The 24,182-nt window shown below is 36.1% G+C and overlaps 1 protein-coding gene across 2 annotated transcripts in view; it reads right to left on the bottom strand.

The window, feature by feature from the left end:
• The window catches only part of LOC145669660 (putative cytochrome P450 49a1), a 104,832-nt gene that overhangs the window by 29,719 nt on the left and 50,931 nt on the right, over positions 1 to 24,182 (bottom strand). For both annotated transcript variants that reach the window (XM_081737914.1, XM_081737915.1), the window contains exons 6-8: positions 19,121 to 19,325; positions 8,215 to 8,377; positions 5,666 to 5,835 (exon numbers count right to left, since the gene is read on the bottom strand). In XM_081737914.1, the coding sequence (XP_081594040.1) occupies positions 5,666 to 5,835; positions 8,215 to 8,377; positions 19,121 to 19,325 (538 nt within the window). The remainder of the gene's footprint in view (positions 1 to 5,665; positions 5,836 to 8,214; positions 8,378 to 19,120; positions 19,326 to 24,182) is intronic.

Below are 24,182 nucleotides of genomic sequence, written 5' to 3'. Positions count from 1 at the left end.
AGTGGTGATCCACCTTAATTTGTTTAGTTGACACAGACTTCAAAGTATTTGTTTTTATTGATAGTAGAAATTCATTATTTTCTACTTTTTGGGATGTTTTTAAATCATTATTTACTGCTTTAGCGCATTTCTTGAAATCTTTTATTTTTAAATTTAATATTTTAGTTCTAGTTATTAATATGAATCAAAGGTACCTATTGCTATATGAAAGACAGAAACGTATGTTTATTAAAATAAATTCTCAGCTGTGTTTTGCTTTTCGTATTTTTCGCACTGTAAATATTTTCGTAGTCACTAGATGCTACTTCAAATACAAGTAAACTTGATCGTTTAACAAAACGCAAGAACAGAACTTCGTAGTTATTCTCGATCAGCAATATTTCTATTCATTTGTGTTCACCTAGGAGAAATGTAACAATGTACCTACGTTTAATAATGCTCAAGTATAAACATTTTTTATATCATAATAACGAAAGCGTAAAAGAGTTATTTCTAAAGTCAATTCATGAAATTGTGTTGAAAATCTTTATTGGGGTATGTTCTTTCCCAATATTATATGTAGTTGTTAAGACAAAGATATAACAGGTGTGTAATTCTTGAATAGAATTTCATTTCCTTTCTTCACTTAAGCGGTTTAAGTTTGATATTCTGGATCAGGAGTGTCATTTTAGGTTTTGCTTCGAGGGTAAAGACAAGACTCTCCAATCTAGGTTTTGTTTCGGTGGAGAAAAGATTCTCCGGTCTAGATTTTGCTTCGGGGAAGGAGACAATCGATCTAGGTTTTGCTTCGGGAGAGGAGACAAGACTCTCTGATCTAGGTTTTGCTTCGGTTGAAAAGACAAGATTCTCCGGTATAGATTTTGCTTCGGGGAAGGAGACAAGACTCTCCGATGTAGGTTTTGCTTCGGGGCAGAAGACAAGACTCACCGATCTTGGTTTTGCTTCGGTGGAGAAGACAAGACTCTCCGATCTAGGCTTTGCTCCGGGGAGAAGACAAGACTCTCTGATCTAGGTTTTGATTCCGGGGAGAAGACAAGACTGTTCGATCTAGGTTTTGTTTCGGGGGAGAAGACAAGATTTCCGGTCTAGAGTTTGCTTCGGAGAAGGAGACAAGACTCTCCGATGTAGGTTTTGCTATGGGGGAGAAAACGAGACTCTCCGATCTAGGTATTGCTTCGGGGGAGAAGACTCTCAGATCGATCTAAGTAAAATTTCCCGTTGTCCGTTACTGTATTCTTACACTATTGATTAAAAGACATGTATAGGGCAAGTGTTTTCTTAAAGCAGCAAATGACGTCCCTGTTCTTAATGTGAAGGGATTAATTCGACACACATTGCAATAAATATACGACAATAAATTTTATAATGACAAAAAAGTTGGGAAATAATTTTTTAGTAAGAAATTAAGTGACATTATAACATCATTATTTCATGATTGTAAAAGTTTATTATATCTCATGGACGAGTAATTCATATATATTATTTAAAAAATCTTATACTACAATTAAGCATTAAGTTAAACGCTGTTAAATACAGAATTATTCCTAAATGTTGAATACAAAACTTTGTAAGAATTATTACAAAAATAGTTGTAATAGGGTCTAGCGATTCCTCGTTATAATTCATATTTATTAGAGCTAGACCACTGACTGGAATGAAAATGCCCCACTATTCTTAAATTGTTGTAACTAATACAAGGCTTGTTTGTTACAATATATTTTATCTTATGCGCTTATATACAGCGTTTGTCCGTAATGACACTGGCCGCTGCTCAGAGCTCCAGTCGCCAACAGGGAGCCCTCCGGCTGGGAAATTGGCGGTGGAAGGTCTAAGCTAAACAACGCAACAAGCGGCAGTCGCATCCGAGCTCTGACACAATGAGAATCACTGCTGTTTTTGAGATTTTGTCCGGCAGAAAACATGAAAAATGGAGCGTTCGCTGGAGCAGCGCTACGTGATTTAATTTCGGTTCACCTAGACAAAATCGCTTCTGAGACGCTTGCCTTCATCTAAGGAGGCTTAGAGAAACGATGCCCTGTCAAGGACCGATTTTCCGATGGTTCAATGAGTTCAAGAACGAACTGGGACCGTTGACCACATGGAGCGATCTAGACGCCCTTCAACGAGTAGTTCGGACAAAAATGTGCCCAAAGTGAAAAATCTTCTGGACTCCGACCGTCGTTTGAGTGTAAGATTAATCGCCAAAGACCTCAATATGTGTAAAACATCGGTTCACAAAATTGTTTATGAAACTTTGAACGTTCGTTGTGACCGCCTACTTGGCTCGGATGGGGATCGTAACCTTGTTGTAGTCACCATACAGCCCAGATGTGAGTTTACCAGACTTTTTTCTGTTCTCAGAGAAGCCTGAAAGTCTACCGTTTCGATGATTTTCCCACTATCCAAAGTGCTGTATCAGATTCTCTGAAAGAAGTTACGGCATCTTACTTCCGGAAAGACTTTGCAGCGTGGAAATCGCGTTGCCAGTGATATATCGACGTCCAAGGAGGCTATTTAGGAGATTTTTTTAACAATATGTACCGATCGAATCAATAAATTCTCTTTACCATACCATCCCATTACTTTACGAACGAATCCTGTAGTAAACGTGACCTCTTTGATTAATGTGATAGTCGGCTTTCATAATGGAGCGGTTTTATCAGGAACGCTGTTGAGAAGTCTGAGTCTTCGGTTCACGAATGTAAGACAAATTCCACCTTGTGTTTGAGTACCATTGAAGAGTATTGTTTTTTTTTTCCATTTCCTTGACGTTTTTGCTGAATGACTGGATTAGGTTGAAGTTTAACATACGCTTCAGCACCTAGACTCTATGAGACGTGTGCATGTACTTACACTTTAAGATGGAATTCGAACCACAGTAATGTGTTCAAATATCAAAGCTCACCCACCTGAGATCGATCCGAGACCCTGTGCGCGAAAGACACTGGAGAGATTTTGACGTTTCTGTTTAATTGTTTTCCGTCTAATTCGGTCAAGTTAAAAAATACAAGGTAATGAAGTAAAACCAACAAACATGAGGTTAAAGATTGGTTAACTTAAAATAGAAATCAGATTATAGAGGCCGTACACTTTCAGTTTACTGATATAAAAATTTGGTTACAAATTGAACGAAAAACTAAACTTACAGTGTATAGGGCATGTTTAGTCGTATAGGGCCCTCTCACTTTACGCTTACTGTACCACATGGGATGAAAACTCCGCATCTCACATATAGATGGTGCAACTATATCCAGATCGTTATGTTTAATCAGTAGAACCAAACGTAACTAGGCTCCAGTCAAATTTTCACATTTCATCCAGTAGTTTACGAGTTACAGACACTAGTGTAAGAAATGATTTTATGTTTTCATTAAACATTGTTTTCTAATGAAACAAAATACTTCCCAAGCCAAGAAATTTGTTGATAAATGCCATAACACATCTTCTCCGGAATTTAAATATGGTTGTACATACATCGATACTGCTGGACGTTCAAGGCATCCAAACGTTGCAGTTACTGCAGAAGATATATTTTTTAAAAAAAGTTAATCGTGTTGTTTCGGATGATCGAAAAATTAAAGTGAGTGGCATCGTGAAGATATGAACAGAACTCGTAAGGTATATTTTACATGAAGATTTGGGTATGAAAAAGATACCTGCGGGATGAGTGTCACGTTCTCTAACAATCGACCAGAAGGAGCAGTATGTAAATGACTGGGATCGTGCTTTAGTGTTGGTTCAGTGTTATCGAATGGAATTTTCATGTCGAATAACAACAACTGATGAAACATGGATTCATTATTACACATCTAAGTCTAATACACAATCTAGAGAGTGATTACAACCAGGTGAAGGCCGATCAAAGCACCCAAAGGCACAACGTCCGGCCGGTAAGGTTGTGGGCACAATTTTGGGGGATGCATATGGCATAATACTCATTGACTACATAGAGAAAGGAAAAACAATAACTGGCGAATACTATATAACATTATACGACAAATTGTACCAAGAAATCACAAAAAAAAGACAGCATATGAAGAAGATTCTTGTAGTTAGAAATTGCTTCCCCACCCATTATATTCTGCAGATCTGACTTGCAGCGACTACTATATTTGTTTCCTAACTTGCAAAGATGGCACCAGGGAAAGATATTTCACACAAATGAAGAAATCTTATCATAAACGGTATCCCAGCAACGTTAAAGCTGGTAAACGTTAATTGCTACTACTGTTAAGAAACAATAGCTTACTTATTCTCAGAACGGAAAATCATTAGAAAAATAAAACCCTTCTCGGTACCTATTGTTGTTTTTTGCTCTGGATCAATATTAAAACCGGAAGTTGTAGCAGATTTCTATCACTTACGGTTTTACCAGAGAGTTAAAGAAGGAGGTAAAATGTGTTCTCGGGAACAGTAGCGTACGTAGGAATTTATTTCAGGAGGAGTCCAAACTCAAAATGAGGGTATTTTAAATTAAAATTCCTCAAATTGCCCCTAAAATTACGCTAAATTTACACAAAAGTAGAATTTTTGGGAAGAGGGGGGTTCCGGACCCGGAGGATCCATCCCCTGCGTACGTCCCAGTCGGGAAGCTTAATCGATTGCAGAAAGCCGCTTTTTGTTAGCTACTGTATTACCACTTTTGCTCTGTACTGACCTAGTCTAGCTCAGACGGGCAGATCATGTAGTCAGGATGGAAGAAAGTAGGAACGCTTTCAAAGTCTTAAGTGGAAGATTAATTGGAAAACTACCATCAGGATGACATACGTGCAGATGGGAGGAACAATATTAAGATGGATATCTCAGAAATAAAATTACAAAGTAGAAACTGGATCCAGTTGGACAAGGACAGAGCTTTTGTGAATGCGGTATTCAACCTCCGAATTCCATTGGCCATGGAGTTAGTTAGTGATCAACGATAAGGCCGTAAATTGCTGGTCTGTACCTCCACAAACTAGAAATGGATTACCTCCTCCAACGAATTCGATTTTGAGTTTTCTGACCCTTCTATATCCTGAACAAAATTGATAATCCGTCAAGTATTTCTTGAAATTGTCGTCTCCCGGACGGACGGATATACATATTTTTTCTTTGACTCATAGATAGACGAACAGACAGGATAAATACGAATAATACTCCTTAAAATCAAGGTTAAAAGTGAGGGGAAACGCAATTACCCCACTTCCAACAAATACCTATAGCGACCCTCCACTTCCTTAAAAAAAAAAACTACCATGGGCAAAGTTAGGCACGAGGAACTCCGTGACGTCATGCGTCCCCCTACTTTTTCAGATCTACCTTTACCCCTGCTTAAAATCAAATGTTGGATAATCTCTTAGTAAATAATTTTTACATAGTATTTTGTATATAATATTTACATTTAGCTTTTATCGGCAAAAAGCGCCTCAATGTAATTTGTGAGCAATTCATCACAATTAAAATCTTCACACAATTAAGTATTAAAAAGTTGTTTTGGAAACTTCTATTCTTATCACCCTCCCCCCCAAAAAAAATGTTTTATAAATAGCTAAATTATGATTTTATAAACGATTGTGGAATAAGTAATATACTCTTTCTAGAATAATAGAGATTCTTCGTTCGTTATAGGCTAATAAAAAAAAAGAGAGAGAGAGAAATCTGGAGTGATAGCAAATGTGATGCTTACCGTAAGGACTCTTTTATGCACGCCTTAAGATATTTCATATTTTCCATGCTATCGGCAGTTACAGGATCAGATTTGTTTGGTAGTATTCTTGCCACTTCCTTCGCTAAGATTTCTTGTTTGTCAGGGTTTTGAGCCAAATTATAAAGAGTGTACCCTGTCATCACAGACACCTGGAAAAGGTAAGTAATTATAAGCAAATCTTTTTAAAATTAGGCACCTGTAGTATCTACTGCTTTCTTAATATTGTGAAATTCTCTGTTAAATCTACTGTGGTAATATTATATTTGAAGTTTAGAAACTCTTTCGAGAAGCATGGTTTCTGACTTGCAGGCATTGAATTCGAATTTATAGTATAGGCCGCACGTTGACAGGAGGCAGGAGTAGGGTATTCAGAAGGAGATGCGGAGAGAAAGAGACTTTAGTGCACTGAGAATGTGTCTCAATCATAAAGTTAGAGAGAAACCTTTGATCACTCAAGTGCATAGGTGATACGAGGATTTGTTGTATTGCTTATAGTATTGCACCTCGGTTCGACTGTCATTTTCTCCCGTCAATGTGTGGCCAACCTTACTGTTGGAACCGAACCAGTAGGATTACCTTAGATGGCATCATTCTTGACCTGTAAACTATAACTTAGAATGATTCATTACCCAGCACGAGTAGTATAACGCATGGCACATAACACTATAAGACATTGAGAATGGAAAAACTGGCAGTTTTCTATGTACGAGGGAGGATCAGAAACTAAGGTATCAGAAAGTAAGGTTACAATGCCGGTATGTCTGGAGTTTCGTCTGTTATAGAGGAATGAAGCGTGTGCGGTAATTTTAATATATGGAGTCGGCAACTGTGCAGAGTTTTAGATCCTCGCACTGTATGGTGCTAGTTGTATGTAAACACAAATGGCGACTCGCTTGTAAAATTGTTCTCGCGAACAAGTCCGCTCAGTTATTCGATTTCTGTGGATGAAACATTTAGGCGCGGCTGAAATTCACCGCCAGATGGTAGAGTTTTACGAAGAGACTGTAATTTCTCGTCAGCATGTCGCAGAATATCATCTTCTTTCACGACAACGTGCGCTCGCATACAGACCAGAAAACCACTACGCTGTTTAAGCAGTTTCTCTGGGACACCATCAATCATCCTCCCTACAGCCCGGACCCAGACTTCTACGTGTTCCCGTACTTAAAGGAACACCTAAGAGTCCATTGCTTCTATTTAGACGAGGAAGTGAAACACTTCGTGACAACGTGGCTAAACCTCAATTACATTATTTTACCAGGAGAGAATCTTCAAACTCATCCCACCAGGTACGTAGCCAAGGGTGGGTCCAGGGATCCGGACCCCCTCATCCCCTTCGGAACGAGAAATGTAAAAAAATTAAGGAAGGATGAAACAAAAACAAACAAGTAAAAGAAGAATCAGCGTTCAAAATATAAAGCTACAGCAAGCGTTTGGTTACTCTTTCTTATGAGGAGCTGTGTGTGGAGTAAACTTGGGGAGTGCATTGAAGTTGAAAATGGATATTGTTGTAACGGAGTATTCCGAATTCCATCTATCTCCATGCTAATCCTATGAACTACAAATGACGATCTATAAACCGGTTTGACCAGATAGACTCTCAGAACAACTTAAGAAACTCGGAAGATTATATCTTATTCAATACTTTTTCGTATGTTCTTTTACTCGAGATTCTTCATAGTTCGTTATTAAAATACTTACTAATAAACCAATATGGGTATGTTGCCAGTAAAATAGTTTAGATTGATCGAGCTCCTAGTGTGGTAACCTCAGTATTAAATGTCACGCTCCCCCCCCCCCTTACATTACGAAATCCTGGCTAAACGAATCAATATACGTTTCTAGTAAAATAGCTTAGAATGATCGAGCACCTCGTGTGATAACCGCAGTATTTCGTCACGGACCCCCCCTATTACGAAATCCTGGCTACGTGCCTGCATCCCACGATGCGACAAGTGTCTCAACAGATGCAGAGACTCTGTCAAAAAATAACCTAATGTATGTACTATTTGTTGGCTGTGTTGGTTGTATGAAATAATTTTTACACGTTTCACTACAGGCTTTGCAACCTTACTTTCTGATCACTCCTCGTATCATAACACAAATACAGTTTCTAGTTTTCTCTCTCGATATTTTGCTTCTAAACTATTCATCGGTGGAGGCTCTTGAAGGAAATCACATCGACAAAAAATAAACTTTTATCTCGTCCAAGAGAAGAAAAGACTTCACTCATTTATTATTTCTTGAGTACATCCAAGAAAGAACATTCGTTCAGTTTCCTTACCTTAGCATGAAGATATAGAATTTTTAATTTTTATCACTATGGTCTCGCTCACGAATACCATTGCTATACACATCATGGGCCATTTCCAGAAACGATTTAACGGGTGATTAGTGTTGTACTAAGGATTTGACAAGGATCCTTGATCAATTCCTGTCATGATGGATGTAGCCACTCAATCATTACAGAGTGAAAATCTGTTGAAAGTACTTTGAGAAAGAAAAATGTAACAATATACTGTACTTACTGTATCGATAGCAGCCATCATCAAATCCACAGCCATTATAATGGCTACCTTAGGATTTGAATTTGTAGCCAGTAGTCTTTCGAGAAGGGTCAATTCACGATCATCATTGGGTGGAAGATTTTTAATTTTCTCCATTGCTTTGTTGATATATTTTGTGGATACTCTGCAAAAAAAATTACAGAGAAACAATAGTTATATTTTTCCACCATGCTGTACCCCTACAAGAATTAATTTCTTGTTTTGGTAGACATTTTTATTTCTATACTTCTTGTCATATACAGTAAATAATATTAAGCTACTAGAGAGTCGCTTAAAACAGAAAATAAGAAACTTTTCCCCGGATTTGTCGAGGCAAATAAAACTAGTTAAAAACTGCGTATTGAAATAGAAAATAAATAAACAAATAAATGGAATGGAAACTTTATCATAAAATAAATTTCTACAAAAAAAAAAAATAAATAAATATGTTTCGACATTTTTAGAAAGAACTTTGAGTCATTGTTTAACATGTCGAGAAATGTCCTGATGTGTTGTATCAGTGAACAAATGACCTAATAGTGGTTGGGTGGCCGCGGTGGCTCAGTGGTAGATCGTTCATCTCTGGTGCTTGGGGTCCCGGGTTCGATCCCAGCCCCCGCCAAGTGAACTTTGTGGTGGACAAACGCCGTGTGCATGGGTTTTCTTGGGGTTCTCCCGTTTTCTCTCACTTTCTTCATTCCACCATTTCATTCATTACTCATCATCACCGTCTCCTTTAGCCTAACCGGCATAACCGTGGGACGTAAAACTCAAAGATTTCATTTCATTTCCTAATAGTGATTGATCAGAACTGTCCTAAGAGTAGTGGCGTATCCTGAAATTCAGAACGTGTTCACCGTATTTTATAATATCATAGGATAAAATGTTTACAATATGACAGCATTTCTCGATAATCTACATATTAGTCTATACTTTGATATTTTATGATACATGCAGAAATACTCTTTGTAATAATCATGTATGTACTGTAACTTTTAAATTAAGCATTTTACCTAGAGCTATCAAGGTCGGAGTCAGAAAATATTTCAAACATATACATCTTATTTATTTTTTAAACATATACATAAAAAACTTGAAACTGACTTACAATGTAATATTATAGATTGTAAGTTTGACACAGATATTCTTATAGTATTCCTCTGGCAACACACACCCTAGGTAGGCCTCGAATATTCTAACACCCCTTTTCTCTCCAATCTTCTGAATAACATCAGAATCAGTGGCGGATCAAGGATATGATCAAGGGAGGGGCTAAACCATAGTTTTGCGCTATATCCAGTGTAGAGCAGGATTAAAGACCATTTTATTCAGTGTACACCTGGGTGTCAAGGGGGGCTATATCCCCTATATCCCCCCTTAGATCCGCCACTGATCAAAATTAATGTTACATTTTGAGGAGGCACGCTGACGCAGAAACATTTGAATTCAGTATTGAAATTTAAGCATACTAATAAAAAGAAGCCCAATCATGATAATACATAATTAACATAAGCTTACGCAAAAATTTTCTATAGTTTTCTTTTTTCTTAGTCTAGTTGCCAGAGTGCGGTCAGGTACCGGATCGAACGCAGTACAGTCGTCAGATACCACTTTAAACGTAGGTCTCGTTTTATACACTTTCGTTGCTTATGTTCAGTGGCGTATTTACGATTTTGTTTTGGGAGGGAGTTTGTTAACTTTATTCATTGAAATGTGAAAATTCTGCAAGATATTTCATTTAATTTTATATAGTAAATTAAATTTCGGGGGGGTTAAGCCCGGAATGCCCCCCTTAAATACACCACTTCTTATGTAGGACATAAATACAAATCAATCAATTATTTGTTACGTTTCGCCCTATAGTATATTCACGAACATTAATAAATGGAGGCTGAAGCCATTATTTCTTATAGCTCCAACCTCCATTTATTAATGTTCGTGACTGACCATATATGTTCTGTTTTAGAGTGTAATGTCCAAAACAACGTATGGAAAACGTTAAATATTACAATTCATGTACAGTATTATATTTTTCTTTTACATTTTTGAGAACAGGCACTAGAGGAATTTAACTACTGAATATGTTCAAATACACTAATTATACTTCATTTTATGTTGACGAAAGCAATAGATTTTTACTTATTCTACTTACAGTTTCAAGGTTGTCATTCCGTACTAACCTTCGCAAAAATTGCAGAGAAATGCAATGCAAAAAGTGCAAAAATCAATTATAATTTCCGTCTCTATTATCGCAAATCGTAGCTCAGATTTTGGTTTACGTTGACGTAAACCGTTTCCGATTGGGGTTCTAACTGCTTTTCAGACAACCACTCAAGCGCTTTCTTCTCTGCATGAAAATAAGTTTTCCGCTTTGTATGATTTAGCAGAATGTTTGCAGGTTCATCCAAACATTTACCGTCAACCTTCTCAACGCTGTTTCCTGCTCTACAGGATTGGCTGCTCATCTTCCTGTAAAAATATACTCGAATCTTTTTTTTCTTTTTTAATCCGCTAGAGGGTGCTCTCGGACTAATACACACATAACATCGTGAACGCAAAAGGGGCTTTTTTCTGTTTTGAAAAATTTCTATAGTAAGTTGTGCTTTAATTATATGTTTACCAGTGATAAACGGGGTAGCGTAAAGAAACCAAAACTGCATAAGAGTGTTTAAAATGTACTTGAACTTACAATGAGTGATCGACAGAGACGACTTGTAAAGGTCGAAAATGTCCTAACTGTTTAAATGCCATTTCTATTCCCGTACATCAGAAAATCCGGTTCATTTTGGACATTTCATTCACTAGGCTTCACAAGCAATAAGTAGTGTTGCCAACCTCTGAAGACAATAGGTTAGATGGCCTTCAAGAATGAGCTTTTTCACATTAAAAAAAATGGCTAGATTTTGAACTGTTAACCTATAACTCACATTGTAGATTTTAAAAACCTTTTTTTGTACGTGGAATTATAAGTGAGTTATAGTAAAATTTGAAATGTTGAATTTTATTCGCTGAAGACTAACAAGCAACATACATGACTTTAAATTACAATGAAGTCCATGAACAACTCGTCTGATTTGTGAAAGTCAACAGCCATATTATTAGTTGAAATAAAACAAGTCATCATCGATGACGTCGCAGCTAACCGAGGCGCTGGAACTGGATGCCATTTGTCATAATTTTCAGTAGTACTTCTTTAGGCAGATCGTAGTCCTTACAAACACTTCTTACCGTATTCTCGCGTGTATAAGCCGCATTTTTCTCATGAAAAAGCAAACGAAAATGTAGGGTGCGGCTTATACACGCGAATGATTTAAAATGGCTTTTGATAATTACGGTATTAATTTTTTGCGTTTGTTGTACGGTATTTACCGTACATCACAAGAAACAAGTATAGAAAACAAATCCACAAGGCCACAATCAGACGAAACAACAATTCAATACAGGAACAAACACGTTAACTCAAATACCGCTATTGTTGATTTGAATCAACAATTACCGGTAAACGAACAAAATATTTTTTTTAAACGGAAGTAAAGTTAAATTTTAAGGGTGCGGCTTATACATGAGTGCGGCTTATACACGCGAGAATACGGTATTTCTCTGTACACTCGCATGAATCATCATGATTGCATTGAGAGTTTTCATTTCCTATTTGTTTCCTTTAATAAACAAAAACAATCTCTGTGGCTTGAAGAATCAAACAGTTACAAAATTTGTCTTAGAAAACCTTCATTCTTGGAATGAAATGAGAACATTAAAATAATTGAAAAGTAGTAAACGAAGCTGTTACTTGAGAAACATTTAAAATTCGTTCTTAAACTATAAGTATTGTTAAGTAGTTGTAAATCTGTGGGTGGAGAGAGGGAAGAAGAATGAAAAACAAGTGTTTGTTGAGTAATAAAACACCCTCTGTCTAGAGAAATCAATTAATACGTTAGTATATAATGGCAAACAGACTATTGTTTTTAAAAAATTACACTTGATTTTCAAAGAAAAAAATATTTTTAGAATTAATTTAACGGCTAATAAGAAAGCCCAAAATGGCAAAAGAGTTTCACAAAATAAGCTATATTTAAAGCTATAAGCATTTTGTAGATTTGTATGGCTAACAGGGCCGGATTTAGCATTTTGGCGCCCCTAGGCCCAATAATTTTTTCCGCCCCCTAGTCTGGTTAAAGTTACTTTCCTAAAAACCTTTATTAAAAAATTATATCAGGCCTATATGTTAATTGCTTAAACACCACTCCACGATGCAAATAGTGTAACTTTACCAACAATTATTTGTTCCAATAAACTTCAAAATCAGAATGCTTTATTAGCCTGATTTTTTAAAAAATCAATTCAAAAAATATGTTATATTATGGCTATTTATTTTTATTTCTATATATTTTTTTAAATTTTTTCTGTCTCGGCCGTGCGCCCCCTGAGAGCTTGCGCCCATAGGCCCGGGCCTACCGGGCCTATTGGGAAATCCGGCCCTGACGGCTAAATGCCTCTCCAAATAAAGTAGATTTAGCCAAAAATAGGCTAAATTGGAATTACTGGCAATAAGCATCAAAATGAAACCTATTAGAAGCAGGAACGGGGATTACTGGAAAGAAGATTTAATGTAAGGAGGGTCGTGATATAAAATAGATTTACAAAACTGTGCTATAAACAATTTCATCGAGAATTCAACCATTTTTCTTACTGGAACGTCAGGTAATAACAATCTATCATAAAAGGTGGCGCCTTGCTCGTTCACTACTGCATTCTTCACAGTAGTGTCTTCAGTCAATACTACTATACAGGTTCGCTCTACCGAATTATGCAATTAAAATATGTTTCAAAGATTTATAACATATAATTACTTCGTTCCCCAATACTAAGGGGAATGCACAGAATTCTGTTAACACCAACAAAAATAGTTCATGAGATGTGAGATAATATCACGTGTAGTTTTCTGCGAAACTAGGTAAGAAAAGTAAGACCTACTTTCAACTCGGGTTAGAAACGAAGGATAAGTTAAACTTTATGGATATTAAATAAACTAGATAGAAAGCATTAAAATAGAATAGTGGCAGTATTTGAGCACGTTCCGTACAACAGAGCGAGAATATTACGTATTAAAAAAAAAAAAAAACTAGCAGCAAGAACTTTTAAAAGAAAGATCCAATAGCTTCATTTCATGACTCTAATAACATAAGTAGTTTTACGTTGCTTTGTTTTAAAGTATAGTACTATAGTATTCATTATAATGTATGTGTGTTTCAAACTTAGGGGAACAGCCCTACTCCGTACTAAATGATGCACCTGCAAAGAACGGGCCCAAGTGCCTTACACCAAGCAAGGCGACATTTATTTTTCCTGCCTATCTTACTGAGTGCCTTAGGAAATCACAATCGTAAGCGCGATTTCCAGTGAAATTGAATTGTTAAGTGAAATGAGTTGAGATCGAACCTCAGAATAGTATGTAGATAATTTAATTTCTGAATTTGTGCCTGGAGAAGGCAGGGAGAGGTTGTTGGGTATATACCATTGCATTGCATTGGAATTTTGTACTTCTTTTCCAGTTTAGTAAGAAGTTAGAAAATGTCACATACCATGATGTTCCTCGAACTGCTCCCTTTTATAGTAATAATCTGTATTTATTTTTGTGGGTAATTTCATCTTGCTTAACTCCATTTCGCCTGACGACTTATCGGCTTCTGATTTTTCCAAGATAAAAAATTCCTATCCTCCTCATGCTTCAAAGTTCTTCGTGTCGATTCGTTCGTTGCTTATTCTTTTTGTAAACCAGGAATAAAAGAAAATACTGAACGTAGCTACATTTTGTTAGTATCTGTGAAATTTCTCATTTCAATTTAAATGCCGTTTACGTTGCCCAAGAGACGAGATTAAGTTTGTCTCGATTCAGAAAGATGAAAGCCTGTCTAAATTTTGAACAATTGTGTCTCGTCTCATTTCCGACACATACGAGTTGTTTTGACGTGTGTCGGAAAATAATAGAAGATAAAACATAATAAGTGAACTAATAAATTAAAGGTCTGCCGCCAGTGGCGTATTTAAGGATTGGGGCTTCCTGGCTTAAGCTCCCCGAAATTTTATTTACTACTGTAAACGAAATATCTTTACAGAATTTTTACATTTGCAGGAATAAAGTTAGCAAAGCCTCCTCGAAACGAAATCGTAAATACACCAGTGTCTACCGCAGTAATGTTTCACGCACTGAATTGAATGCTGAATCATGCAGTAGTCAAATAGTTTTGTTTACGATATATATATATATATATATATATATATATATATATATATATATATATATATATATATATATATATAGAGAGAGAGAGAGAGAGAGAGAGAGAGTTAGGCGTTTTCGAGAAACCTCATGTAAAGAGAAAACTCATCAGCTCAGTAAACTATCCTTTCTGAATTTGATTTTATAGCTGATTATCGAGAAATGGATTATAACGTATTTTAGGATTAGTCATGAAATAATTCATTAAGAAATAAGAACAAAATCGTTGTAGGTTCCTCACAAAATTTCTTTAAAAAAGAACATACTTCACCAGTTATGGCAACTCTTTAGAGAGAAGTATTGCTAATAACATGCTGTAACATTATAACTGAAATATTATTTCCGAAATATGAAGATTATAACTCTTATTTCTTTTCTTTTTTCTTTTTCTTTTCTTTCTTTTTCTTTTTTTGAGAAAATCACCAGAACAAAGTATACTACCAACAATAAATTAGTCTTTCTACAATTGTGTGGAGAAAATGATTGCGCAGTAAAATAGGGTAATGGTTTACATAGGAAGTTGTACGTACGGGCTCTCAGCAAATGATTGCTTATGATTTCCGTTTCTTACAAAAACTGGTATAAATTAAATTATATTACTTTTAAGTAAAGATTTATCATATGTGAACAAAATTAATATAGACATTGATTGAAACATAATCCAACAAGACTTTTAGGGATGATAAAAAAAAATGGATCAAGAGATTGTGATCTTGGCCAAGAATTCTAGGAATGATCAAAAAATGGATCAAAAGATTACGATCTTGGCCAAGAATTTTAGGAATGATCCAAAAAATGGATCAAAAGAATGCGATCTTGGCCAAGAATTTTAGGAATGATCCAAAAATGATCAAACGATTGCGATCTTGGCCAAGAATTTTAGGAATGATCAAAAAATGGATCAAAAGATTGCGATTTTGCCAAAGAATTTTAGGAATGACCAAAAAAAATGGAACAAAAGATTGCGATCTTGGCGAAGAATTTTAGGAATGATCCAAAAAATGAAAAAAAAAAAGACTGAGATCTTGGCCAAGAATTTTAGGAATTATCCAAAGAATGGATCAAAAGATTGCGATCTTGGCCAAGAATTTTAGGAATTATCCAAAAATGGATCAAAAGATTGTGATCTTGGCCAAGAATTTTAGGAATGATCCAAAAAAAAGTATCAAAAGATTGGAATCTTGGACAAGAATTTTAGGAATGATGCGAAAAGAATGGATCAAATGATTGCGATCTTGGCCAAGAATTTTAGGAATTATCCCCCCCAAAAAATGGATCAACAAATTGCGATCTTGGTCAAGAATTTTACTAATGATCAAAAAATCTATCAAAAGATTGCGATCTTGGCCAAGAATTTTAGGAATGATCCAAAAAATGGAACAAAAGATTGCGATCTTGCCCAAGAATTTTAGGAATGATCCAAAACATGGATCAAATGATTGCGATTTTGGCCAAGAATTTTAGGAATTATCCAAAAATAAAATGAATCAACAAATTGCGATCTTGGTCAAGAATTTTACTAATGATCAAAAAATTGTAACCGTCCTGAGTTCGGGTCACTGTTCGGGCGAACATTTATTTGTAATCGCCCTGAGTTCGAGTCGCTGTTCGGGCGGGCATTTATTTGTAACCTGTCCGTGTAATCTGGTCGCTGTCCGTGGCTCGTGGTACTACCAATAAGTATCTTCCTGATACTTTAACTTACCTGGACAGGACGATGAAGGACCTCTCCAAAAAAAAAAAAAAAGGTTACAAACTGTTTCCAAATCGCTCGTCGGTCTCAATAATGAGATAAGCATTAGGCGCCGAGAGGTTCGGGTGTCTCGTCTCGAACACCTCACGGACGATCAGACGGTCATCCAGACCATAACGCACACAAACATCACTCATACAAACAACAAAAACACACTGGATTAAATAACACTATACTTATTTATTAGAACACTATTTAAAAAAAATAGCGAAGAGGAATGGACACAACACTGAACACTAGATATATATAATAATTTTCGTTGCTGAAATCGCACTTTGCCCTTTTCAGGCAATATAGCCCTTTATATATATGATTATGATTCAGATATCACTACAAATGCTTCTCTCACACCATTGCCACACTTGGGGGATTAGCACTGGGGAAAAGTTGTTTGGATCGTCCTACGATGAATCCAGTTGTTACGCTGAACAATCTTAAAGCGTAAAGATGAATCTTCAGCAAATTAAACAAGAAATTCTCCAAAGTAGAATGCGGATGTGGGAGGGCGCGTGTATAACATTTTAAACGCACAAGGTCTGCGGACCTGGGACTTCACTAGTTGGGGCTAGCCGTAAGAAATCGTCCTTCACCGGCTAAATAGCTTGTGCCCCTTCACAATAAGTCGTATCTGAAGCTCGACACGACATGCGTGGTTACGGCTTCCAGACCTGGAGTCAAACTCCCTGAGCATCCAAGCTCAAGCTACGGGTTGCAATGATCAACTGAAAGTGTTGGCAGTTCATTTCGAAAATCACTCAGTTAACTCACCTGTAGGCACATACAAACAGAATATAGAAAACAATTTATGTTAATTTTAGTCAACTGCCCATAATGCACTAGACACGGCGATAACACTGGCGTGAGAAAGTACAGATAACGAACTGCAAAAACTGTGAGGCTGGTGCCACTTTGGTTGCTGAACATCTGGTCAGCCCGTATTTCTCTAATCTATTATAATGTTTCCATAAGCGATTAAAGAAAGCACTTAATTCAGTTCCCAATAACTATAGAATATATACTGTGTATATAATGAGTCAGGGAGAAACACTGAAATGGTTCGTCACTAACTGAAATGTTCTCAGCAAAAGCAATGTTTTAAATATATATATATAAAATGATGAAAGACTTCCTTGTCCAATTGTGTGGGAAAGAAGCAATTCCCACCGAAGAAAGAACTTATATGCGTCGCAGAATAAACTACAAATCAAAAATAATAATCACAGTCTTTACGAAATATACAGAGTATCCACAAAAAATCCTTCTATAACCTGGTGGCGGTTATAAAATCTATCAAAAAAATGCGATCTTGGCCAAGAATTTTAGGAATGATCCAAAAAATGTATCAAAATATAGCAATCTTGGCCAAAAATTTTAGGAATGATCAAAAATGGATCAAAAGATTGTATTCTTGGCCAAGAAGTTTAGGAATGATCCAAAAAATGGATCAAAATATATCTTTTTTGCCCAAGAATTTTAGGAATGATCAAAAAATGGATCAAAAGATTGGGATCTTGCTAACATAACACATACTTTCCTTTTCGTGCGTATTCTCCCTTTCGAACCCAAGTACTTTCCTTGTCAGTAATTGGCAAAAGTTTCGTTGAAATATTTTCCTAGAGAGAAAGAAACCACAAATAAATAAAAATAATAAAAAGACTTTTGCGGAGTGTAGGAGATAAAGCTTCTACAATAGTAAATTTACTCCCCGCTGTTGACGAAGATTAGAAGTATCTAAAGAAGAGACCCGCAAATCATGTATATGAATATTGTATGAAAGCAATAATGCCAGTTAAATAATCACTGACTTTATAATTCATGCTTATAACGCAATAGAATGCCATGTTGATTGAGAGCAACACTGCCAAATAAAGGTCTAAGGTCTCTCGATTATGTCTGTTAGGTTAAGGGAGAGGGTGATTTAGGCAAATGAATGATGATGGAAGAATTGGTGGAATGATATTGTGGGAGGAAACAGAAGTACCCTGAGAAAACTCGCAGACACGATTTTGTCCACCACAAACTTAATTGGACAGAGGTCGAACCATGGACCCACGAACCAGAGGTAATCGCTCTACCATTGAAGAACCGTGTCCCCATCAGAATTAAGTAGTGTTGATGGTTAATAATCTAGCAAAAAAGAAAATCCAACTTTAGTACTGCATTTCAATCACTATTTTGGATGAAATGGGATTCAGCAAGATGGGAATTCCCATCTTGCCTAAAATTGCAGACATTCTTATCTTGGAGACATCAGTGGCTGATAGGTGAGATAGAAGGAAACCATCTTTTTATATTTCATGTATGTATGTATTTATTTATTGTCTGTCTTTAAAAATAGTACGACAAGTGCACAAATAATGAATAAATGACTGGCCTGCAGCCACGTACGCAGGAATTTATTTCGGGAGTTAAGCTTTTCGGGGGTTCCAAATTTAATATAAGAGTAAATTATACTACCATTTGTAAAATTACTCCTGAAATTAAACTAAACGTACAGTAAAGTCAGGATTTTGGGGTTTGGGATTCGGTCTCCCAGGATTCATCAAGGTCCCTTACCACATGAGTCTGAAGTGAGGCAGAGGCCTCCTCTCCATGGCTCACACAAATTCATACGTAATATAGCAAACCACGTATATTAAATAGCAGAAATACCAGGCATGATATAGCAACCATGAGATGACTCTCCTAGTAAATTTTCTTCGGGTGCCCTTGTCCCTTACCCTGAACTATGAATACCGGAAATAAATACATAGTGAAATTAGGTATGTAAGCCTATAATAGAAGTAACAAAACAAGCAAATAAGTAACGAAAATTCGATCGTGTATGAGACGAGTAAAACACAAACATAACTTACTCAGTAAAATAATCCAATGCTTTTACGTATCGTTTCCACGTTGGGGTGGGAAAATACTTCCAAAAAGGTATCTGCTGGAAATCAAGTTTAGGTATAGACTCGAAGAAGACTTGAACAGCGTTGATGAGTTTTTGGGGCTCGGAGTCTTCTTGAAGATTTGAGTCTAAGCACCCAAGACGTGTATCCAAAGCAACCATTGCAATTGCTGAAACAATTGAAAAAGATGGGTTATAGTAATTACAATTATTAATTTAATATCTAATGACAATTGTTAAAATACTGTGTTGTTGCAAAGTCGCTTTTACTCGTTTAGTGCAATATTTTGATTGGTTGATTGATTGATTTGGGGTTTAATCAATGTTACCCGAACTCCTTCTTTTCCCGGAGAATATCTACGTTCTCCTTTTTCCTTCCTGGGAAAAGACTCTGCTCGGTTTTAGAATACAGTTAGAATAATATATCCGCAATTTGAAATAAATATAAATAGAACAAGTATTATTTACTACAAGTAATCTCTTTAAACGAACTTTCGCAAGTGTCGAACTGAATCTACTGCGTGTTTAAATGACTAGTGGTCTTGTTATTTGATGTTGGTACCGATGACGACGTCATACGACTACGCTTGCTTTATCATTTAGTTCCACAATGTTTTCATTAAGTTCAGTGAGGGATACATCCAAGGCGATGAGATTTTTTATCATGATTTTAATTAGCTATCATGATGAGGGATTTTAATTAGCTATAATGAACCATTATCCCCAAAGACCGTTAATCTTTCTTTAACAACCAGACTGAGAAATAAACAATAGGGTGTAAATAAATCCAGACCTATTGAAGAAAATTGGATTAACCGATAAATACGGGAAGTTTCTCTAGGAGCGCACGGTCTCTAAGAGTAAAAACACAGATTTGTTAGATCTGGCAACGCTGCAGGATGTTCGTTGGTATTCCTGCAAACAGGCCCGTAGGCAGGCCAAAAATGTAGGGAGGCGGTATAAGTTAGGGGGGCAACCCAATTATAGTTCATTTGCAAGACAACAATGAAAATTTTAGGGGGGAAGTAAATATTTAGTGGGCCCGGACCGCAAGACATCGCAATGGATACGGGCCTGCCTGCAGAAGCGTCGTTGTGTGAAAAGTAGTTGTATGCAAGTTGTCTGCTGTCAGGATCTGTGCACTGCGTAAATGTTTTCGACACTTAAAATGTAAATTAAATCCAACTAATTACTGTGTACAGATAGGTGATTTTTCTAAACATAGTATCATATGTTACATAATGAATCAAGTTTAGTTGTATGGCGGATAAGAATCATGTTTGCCAACTACTGCTCCCTGGTGGTAGGTTTGTAAAATGTGTACAATTCCTCTAAGAGTATCCTACTTGTTTCTTTAAAAAGTACCTGTGCACTTTTCGAGACAAGTGGTGCGTAGGCATACTCTTGAGGGACAATATATACAATTAATTGTATTTGACAATCAGAGGAGAACATCTTGTCAGGTTCTTTTCCAATTCTGACATCAGTTACAAAATGCTCTAAAATATCTTTCTGCAGCTGCATCAGAAACTGTACAACTATTCCCATTTTAAAGAAATTCAAGGTAATTTACACTCACTTGTATCCGTCAGTTTGTCGTAATTTTTGTTTATTCTAGGATGAAGAACGACGTACTATAAAAAGAAAATCGAACCGGGCCCTTATGTTTACGGAGGACTCGATGAGTGAATGGAGGAGACTGATGGAAAAAGTGAAGAATAAACAAGACATCTATGCTGTCTTCGCATCATGGAATTCACCATTCGCAAACGAGGGAAAAATAAAAAAAGACATCTCTGCTTGTCTTCGCATCATGGAATTCACCATTCGGAAACGAGGGAAGAATAAAAAGACATCTCTGCTTGTCTTCGCATCATGGAATTCACCATTCGGAAACGAGGGAAGAATAAAAAACACATCTCCGCTTTTCTTCGCATCATGGAATTCACCATTCGGAAATGAGGGAACAATAAAAAAAGACATCTCTGCTTGTCTTCGCATCATGGAATTCACCATTCGGAAACGACTAAAGGTGATAAAAGAAAATACCGACACTTTTTTGTCGCAGAAGCGAACTCAGGAGCGAACCATGGAATTGTTCCTGAGGTGTAAATTGTGTATTATAAGCCTAAATAACCTAAAGCAAACCTAAAGCAAAAGTATTTGTAGAAAGTAGATATTAGATTTAAAAATCGTATACCAGATTATTTTATGCGTAAATCCGCGTAACAAGTAAAGTCCGAGAGGAGTAACCAGAGTATACATGTGGAGCTCACGCAAATAGGAATATAATGAAGTAAATACAGTAAATCTTTGACTCTACCGACATAATTTGTGTGTTATTTATTTTATATTTTGGCAATTAGAAATTTATTAGTAATTTATAGAATATTTGATAATTTATGTTAATGTAGACATTCCTGTTGGCAAGAGTTGGAGAAGAGGCGTGTGTATCTATTTTAAATAGACCTCTATTATCCCCTCATCGTCATTCACTCTCCCCCTCTAGCTCCATACATTTTTGTCACTCACCGTGGAAGGCTACTTCTGTCTCATTTTGCTGTGTGGAGCACTCCACATCACGCACTTAACATTGTGGGAAATGTCATGTGTAAGAAATATTTTTCTACTACAATCATAAGAATTTATTATAGAGTTTTGACCTTGTGCTACTTCCTCGAAACGCTAAGCTGTTCCCGAACTTTCTTACTAGGCCTACTATTACCGCAACTTAACGACATTCTGACTAAACTGTACCTTTGAGTACAGTTCATTCATAGTGGAAGCACAGGTAGCTCAGATCTCACGTTAACCTTTAGGCCCATGTCTCATATAGCAGGGTTTCTCAACCTTGGGGTCGCGAAGATAAGCGGAAGAGATAAATATAATTAGAATCTAATATCGGAAAATATTCTTAAAAATTATTGTTCTGACAATCATATTTTTATTTTTATACGTATTGTTAAGACAAAAATAGGTCTACTAAACATTTTCAACAGATGCAGACAGGGCCGGATTTAGCATTTTTGCGCCCCTAGGCCCAATAATTTTTTACACCCCATAGTCTGGTTAAAGTTACTTTCCTAAAAACCTTTATTAAAAATTATATCAGGCCTATATGTTAATTGCTTAACACCACTCCACGATGCAATTTTATCATTGCAAGTTTTTTTTTTTTTTTTTTTTTTTTTTTTTTTTTTTTTTTTTTAGGAATTTACTTGGTTCTGGGCTTAACAAAATACCGTTAATGTATTAACAAAAGATTGGTGAACTTTACCAACAATTATTTGTTCCAATGAACTTCAAAATCAGAATGCTTTATTAGCCTGATTTTTTTTAATCAATTCAAAAAATATGTTTAGTTATGGCTAACTATTTTTATTTCTAGATATTTTTTTTATTTTTTTCTCTCGGTCGTGCTCCCCCTGGGAGCTTGCGCCCATAGGCCCGGGCCTACCGGGTCTATTGGGAAATCCGGCCCTGGATGCAGAGTTGTTTAATAATCAATTTAAATGAAAGAGGTATAATATGAAACTAATGAGAACGCATATTGAAATACCAGAATAATACAAGTGCAACAAAACCTGCATATTGAAATACAATTAAAATTGGAAGCTAATGAGATACCGAGCATGGTGTGATTTCACTAGTGCGGCATTGTCCGGTTCAATCTTCGTTACGCACATTATCAAGTTATTTAAAATACTCAGTAACTTTTCTAACAACTGTCCAAGTTTTTAAAACCAAAATTAGAAATCTTTTTTATCATATGACCAAAATTAAGGGATTCATGAAGTTTTAAAATTTTCAAACGGCCTCCATTTTGAAACAGTGTGACATATCGGATTCGATATTTGTAATATGAATGAACTGACCAAATTTGATTTTAATCCATTCGCTTTTAGGGGAGTTACTGTATCTACTATATACAAGAAATGGATTCTACTATTATAGAAGTGGATGGATATTGTGGGATCTCCGCAATAAGTATATTAAAAATCTCACACAACCTTATTACAAACCAGAAATTATAAGGAGGGTCGCTGTCAAGAGGATGTGATAAAATGGGGGGTCGTGATAGAAATTAGGTTAAAAACCATTGCCATATAGCATTCCTATTGAAAAGGGTGGTAGAATCTCATCCAACCAAGAAAACATTTACTTAAGTAAATTTGACTTCTTTCAATAATTTCATAAATGGTCTAAATAAGTTACTATCGTTTTTACAAAATCAAATTTCACAACAGGAAAGAAAACAATTAAGCATGTTGAATACAGTATCAGGATATAAATGAAAATTATTATTACTCCCTAACCTAAGTATTTAAACTACACGAAAATTAAAAAGGAATCATTATTTTTCACACACACTCATACATACACTCGCAAAGAAACAAAATAGTGACACTCCTTTATCCGCTTTCCAACGTAGTAGCAGTGCGAACCGACGCATGTAATATCTGTTCAAAACAGTGGTGCCAAACTGAAACGTTATAAAATTCCAACTTGAAAGGCAGAAAATCCTATTTTTCTCTTGAATTTCCCACGCTCTAAAATTTTTCAAAATTTATAAAATATGAAAAGTGAAATTACCGTATGTCACTAATGCTCTTTAATATAGGAGTTAAATTGCACCTACTGCTTTAATCAAATAGATTATGAGTAAGTAATTAACCCGTCAACTCCCAGTCACCTATAGGTGACACTTCTTTAAAGGCGTTTTCTTCCTTGTACAGTACGTCGACTTCGAAACTCTTTTTGTGTAGTGATGCAACATATATATAGGAAAGTAACTGGTACTACTGTGGTTCACTAGGACTCTGGTGGACGATTGGTGAACAAAAAGACGCCTTTAAAGTAGTGTCACCTGTAGGTGACATTGGGCGTTGACTGGTTAAAGGAGATAATTGAAAATGTTGAGGAAAACCAGTATATTTTGTTGTTAGAACTTAGTTTTTCCATTAGTATTTTCATCACGTTTTTGTTGAGTTGAATTTCAGTTTAGCGTCCCTTTCAGCAGCGAAGCT

The sequence above is a fragment of the Thermobia domestica genome, chromosome 14, assembly GCF_964235325.1.
Source record: "Thermobia domestica chromosome 14, izTheDome1.hap1.1, whole genome shotgun sequence".
Classification (NCBI taxonomy): Eukaryota; Metazoa; Arthropoda; class Insecta; order Zygentoma; family Lepismatidae; genus Thermobia; species Thermobia domestica.
The sequence above is the reverse complement of the archived record's forward strand: the minus strand, read 5'-3'. Positions and strand labels throughout refer to the sequence as shown.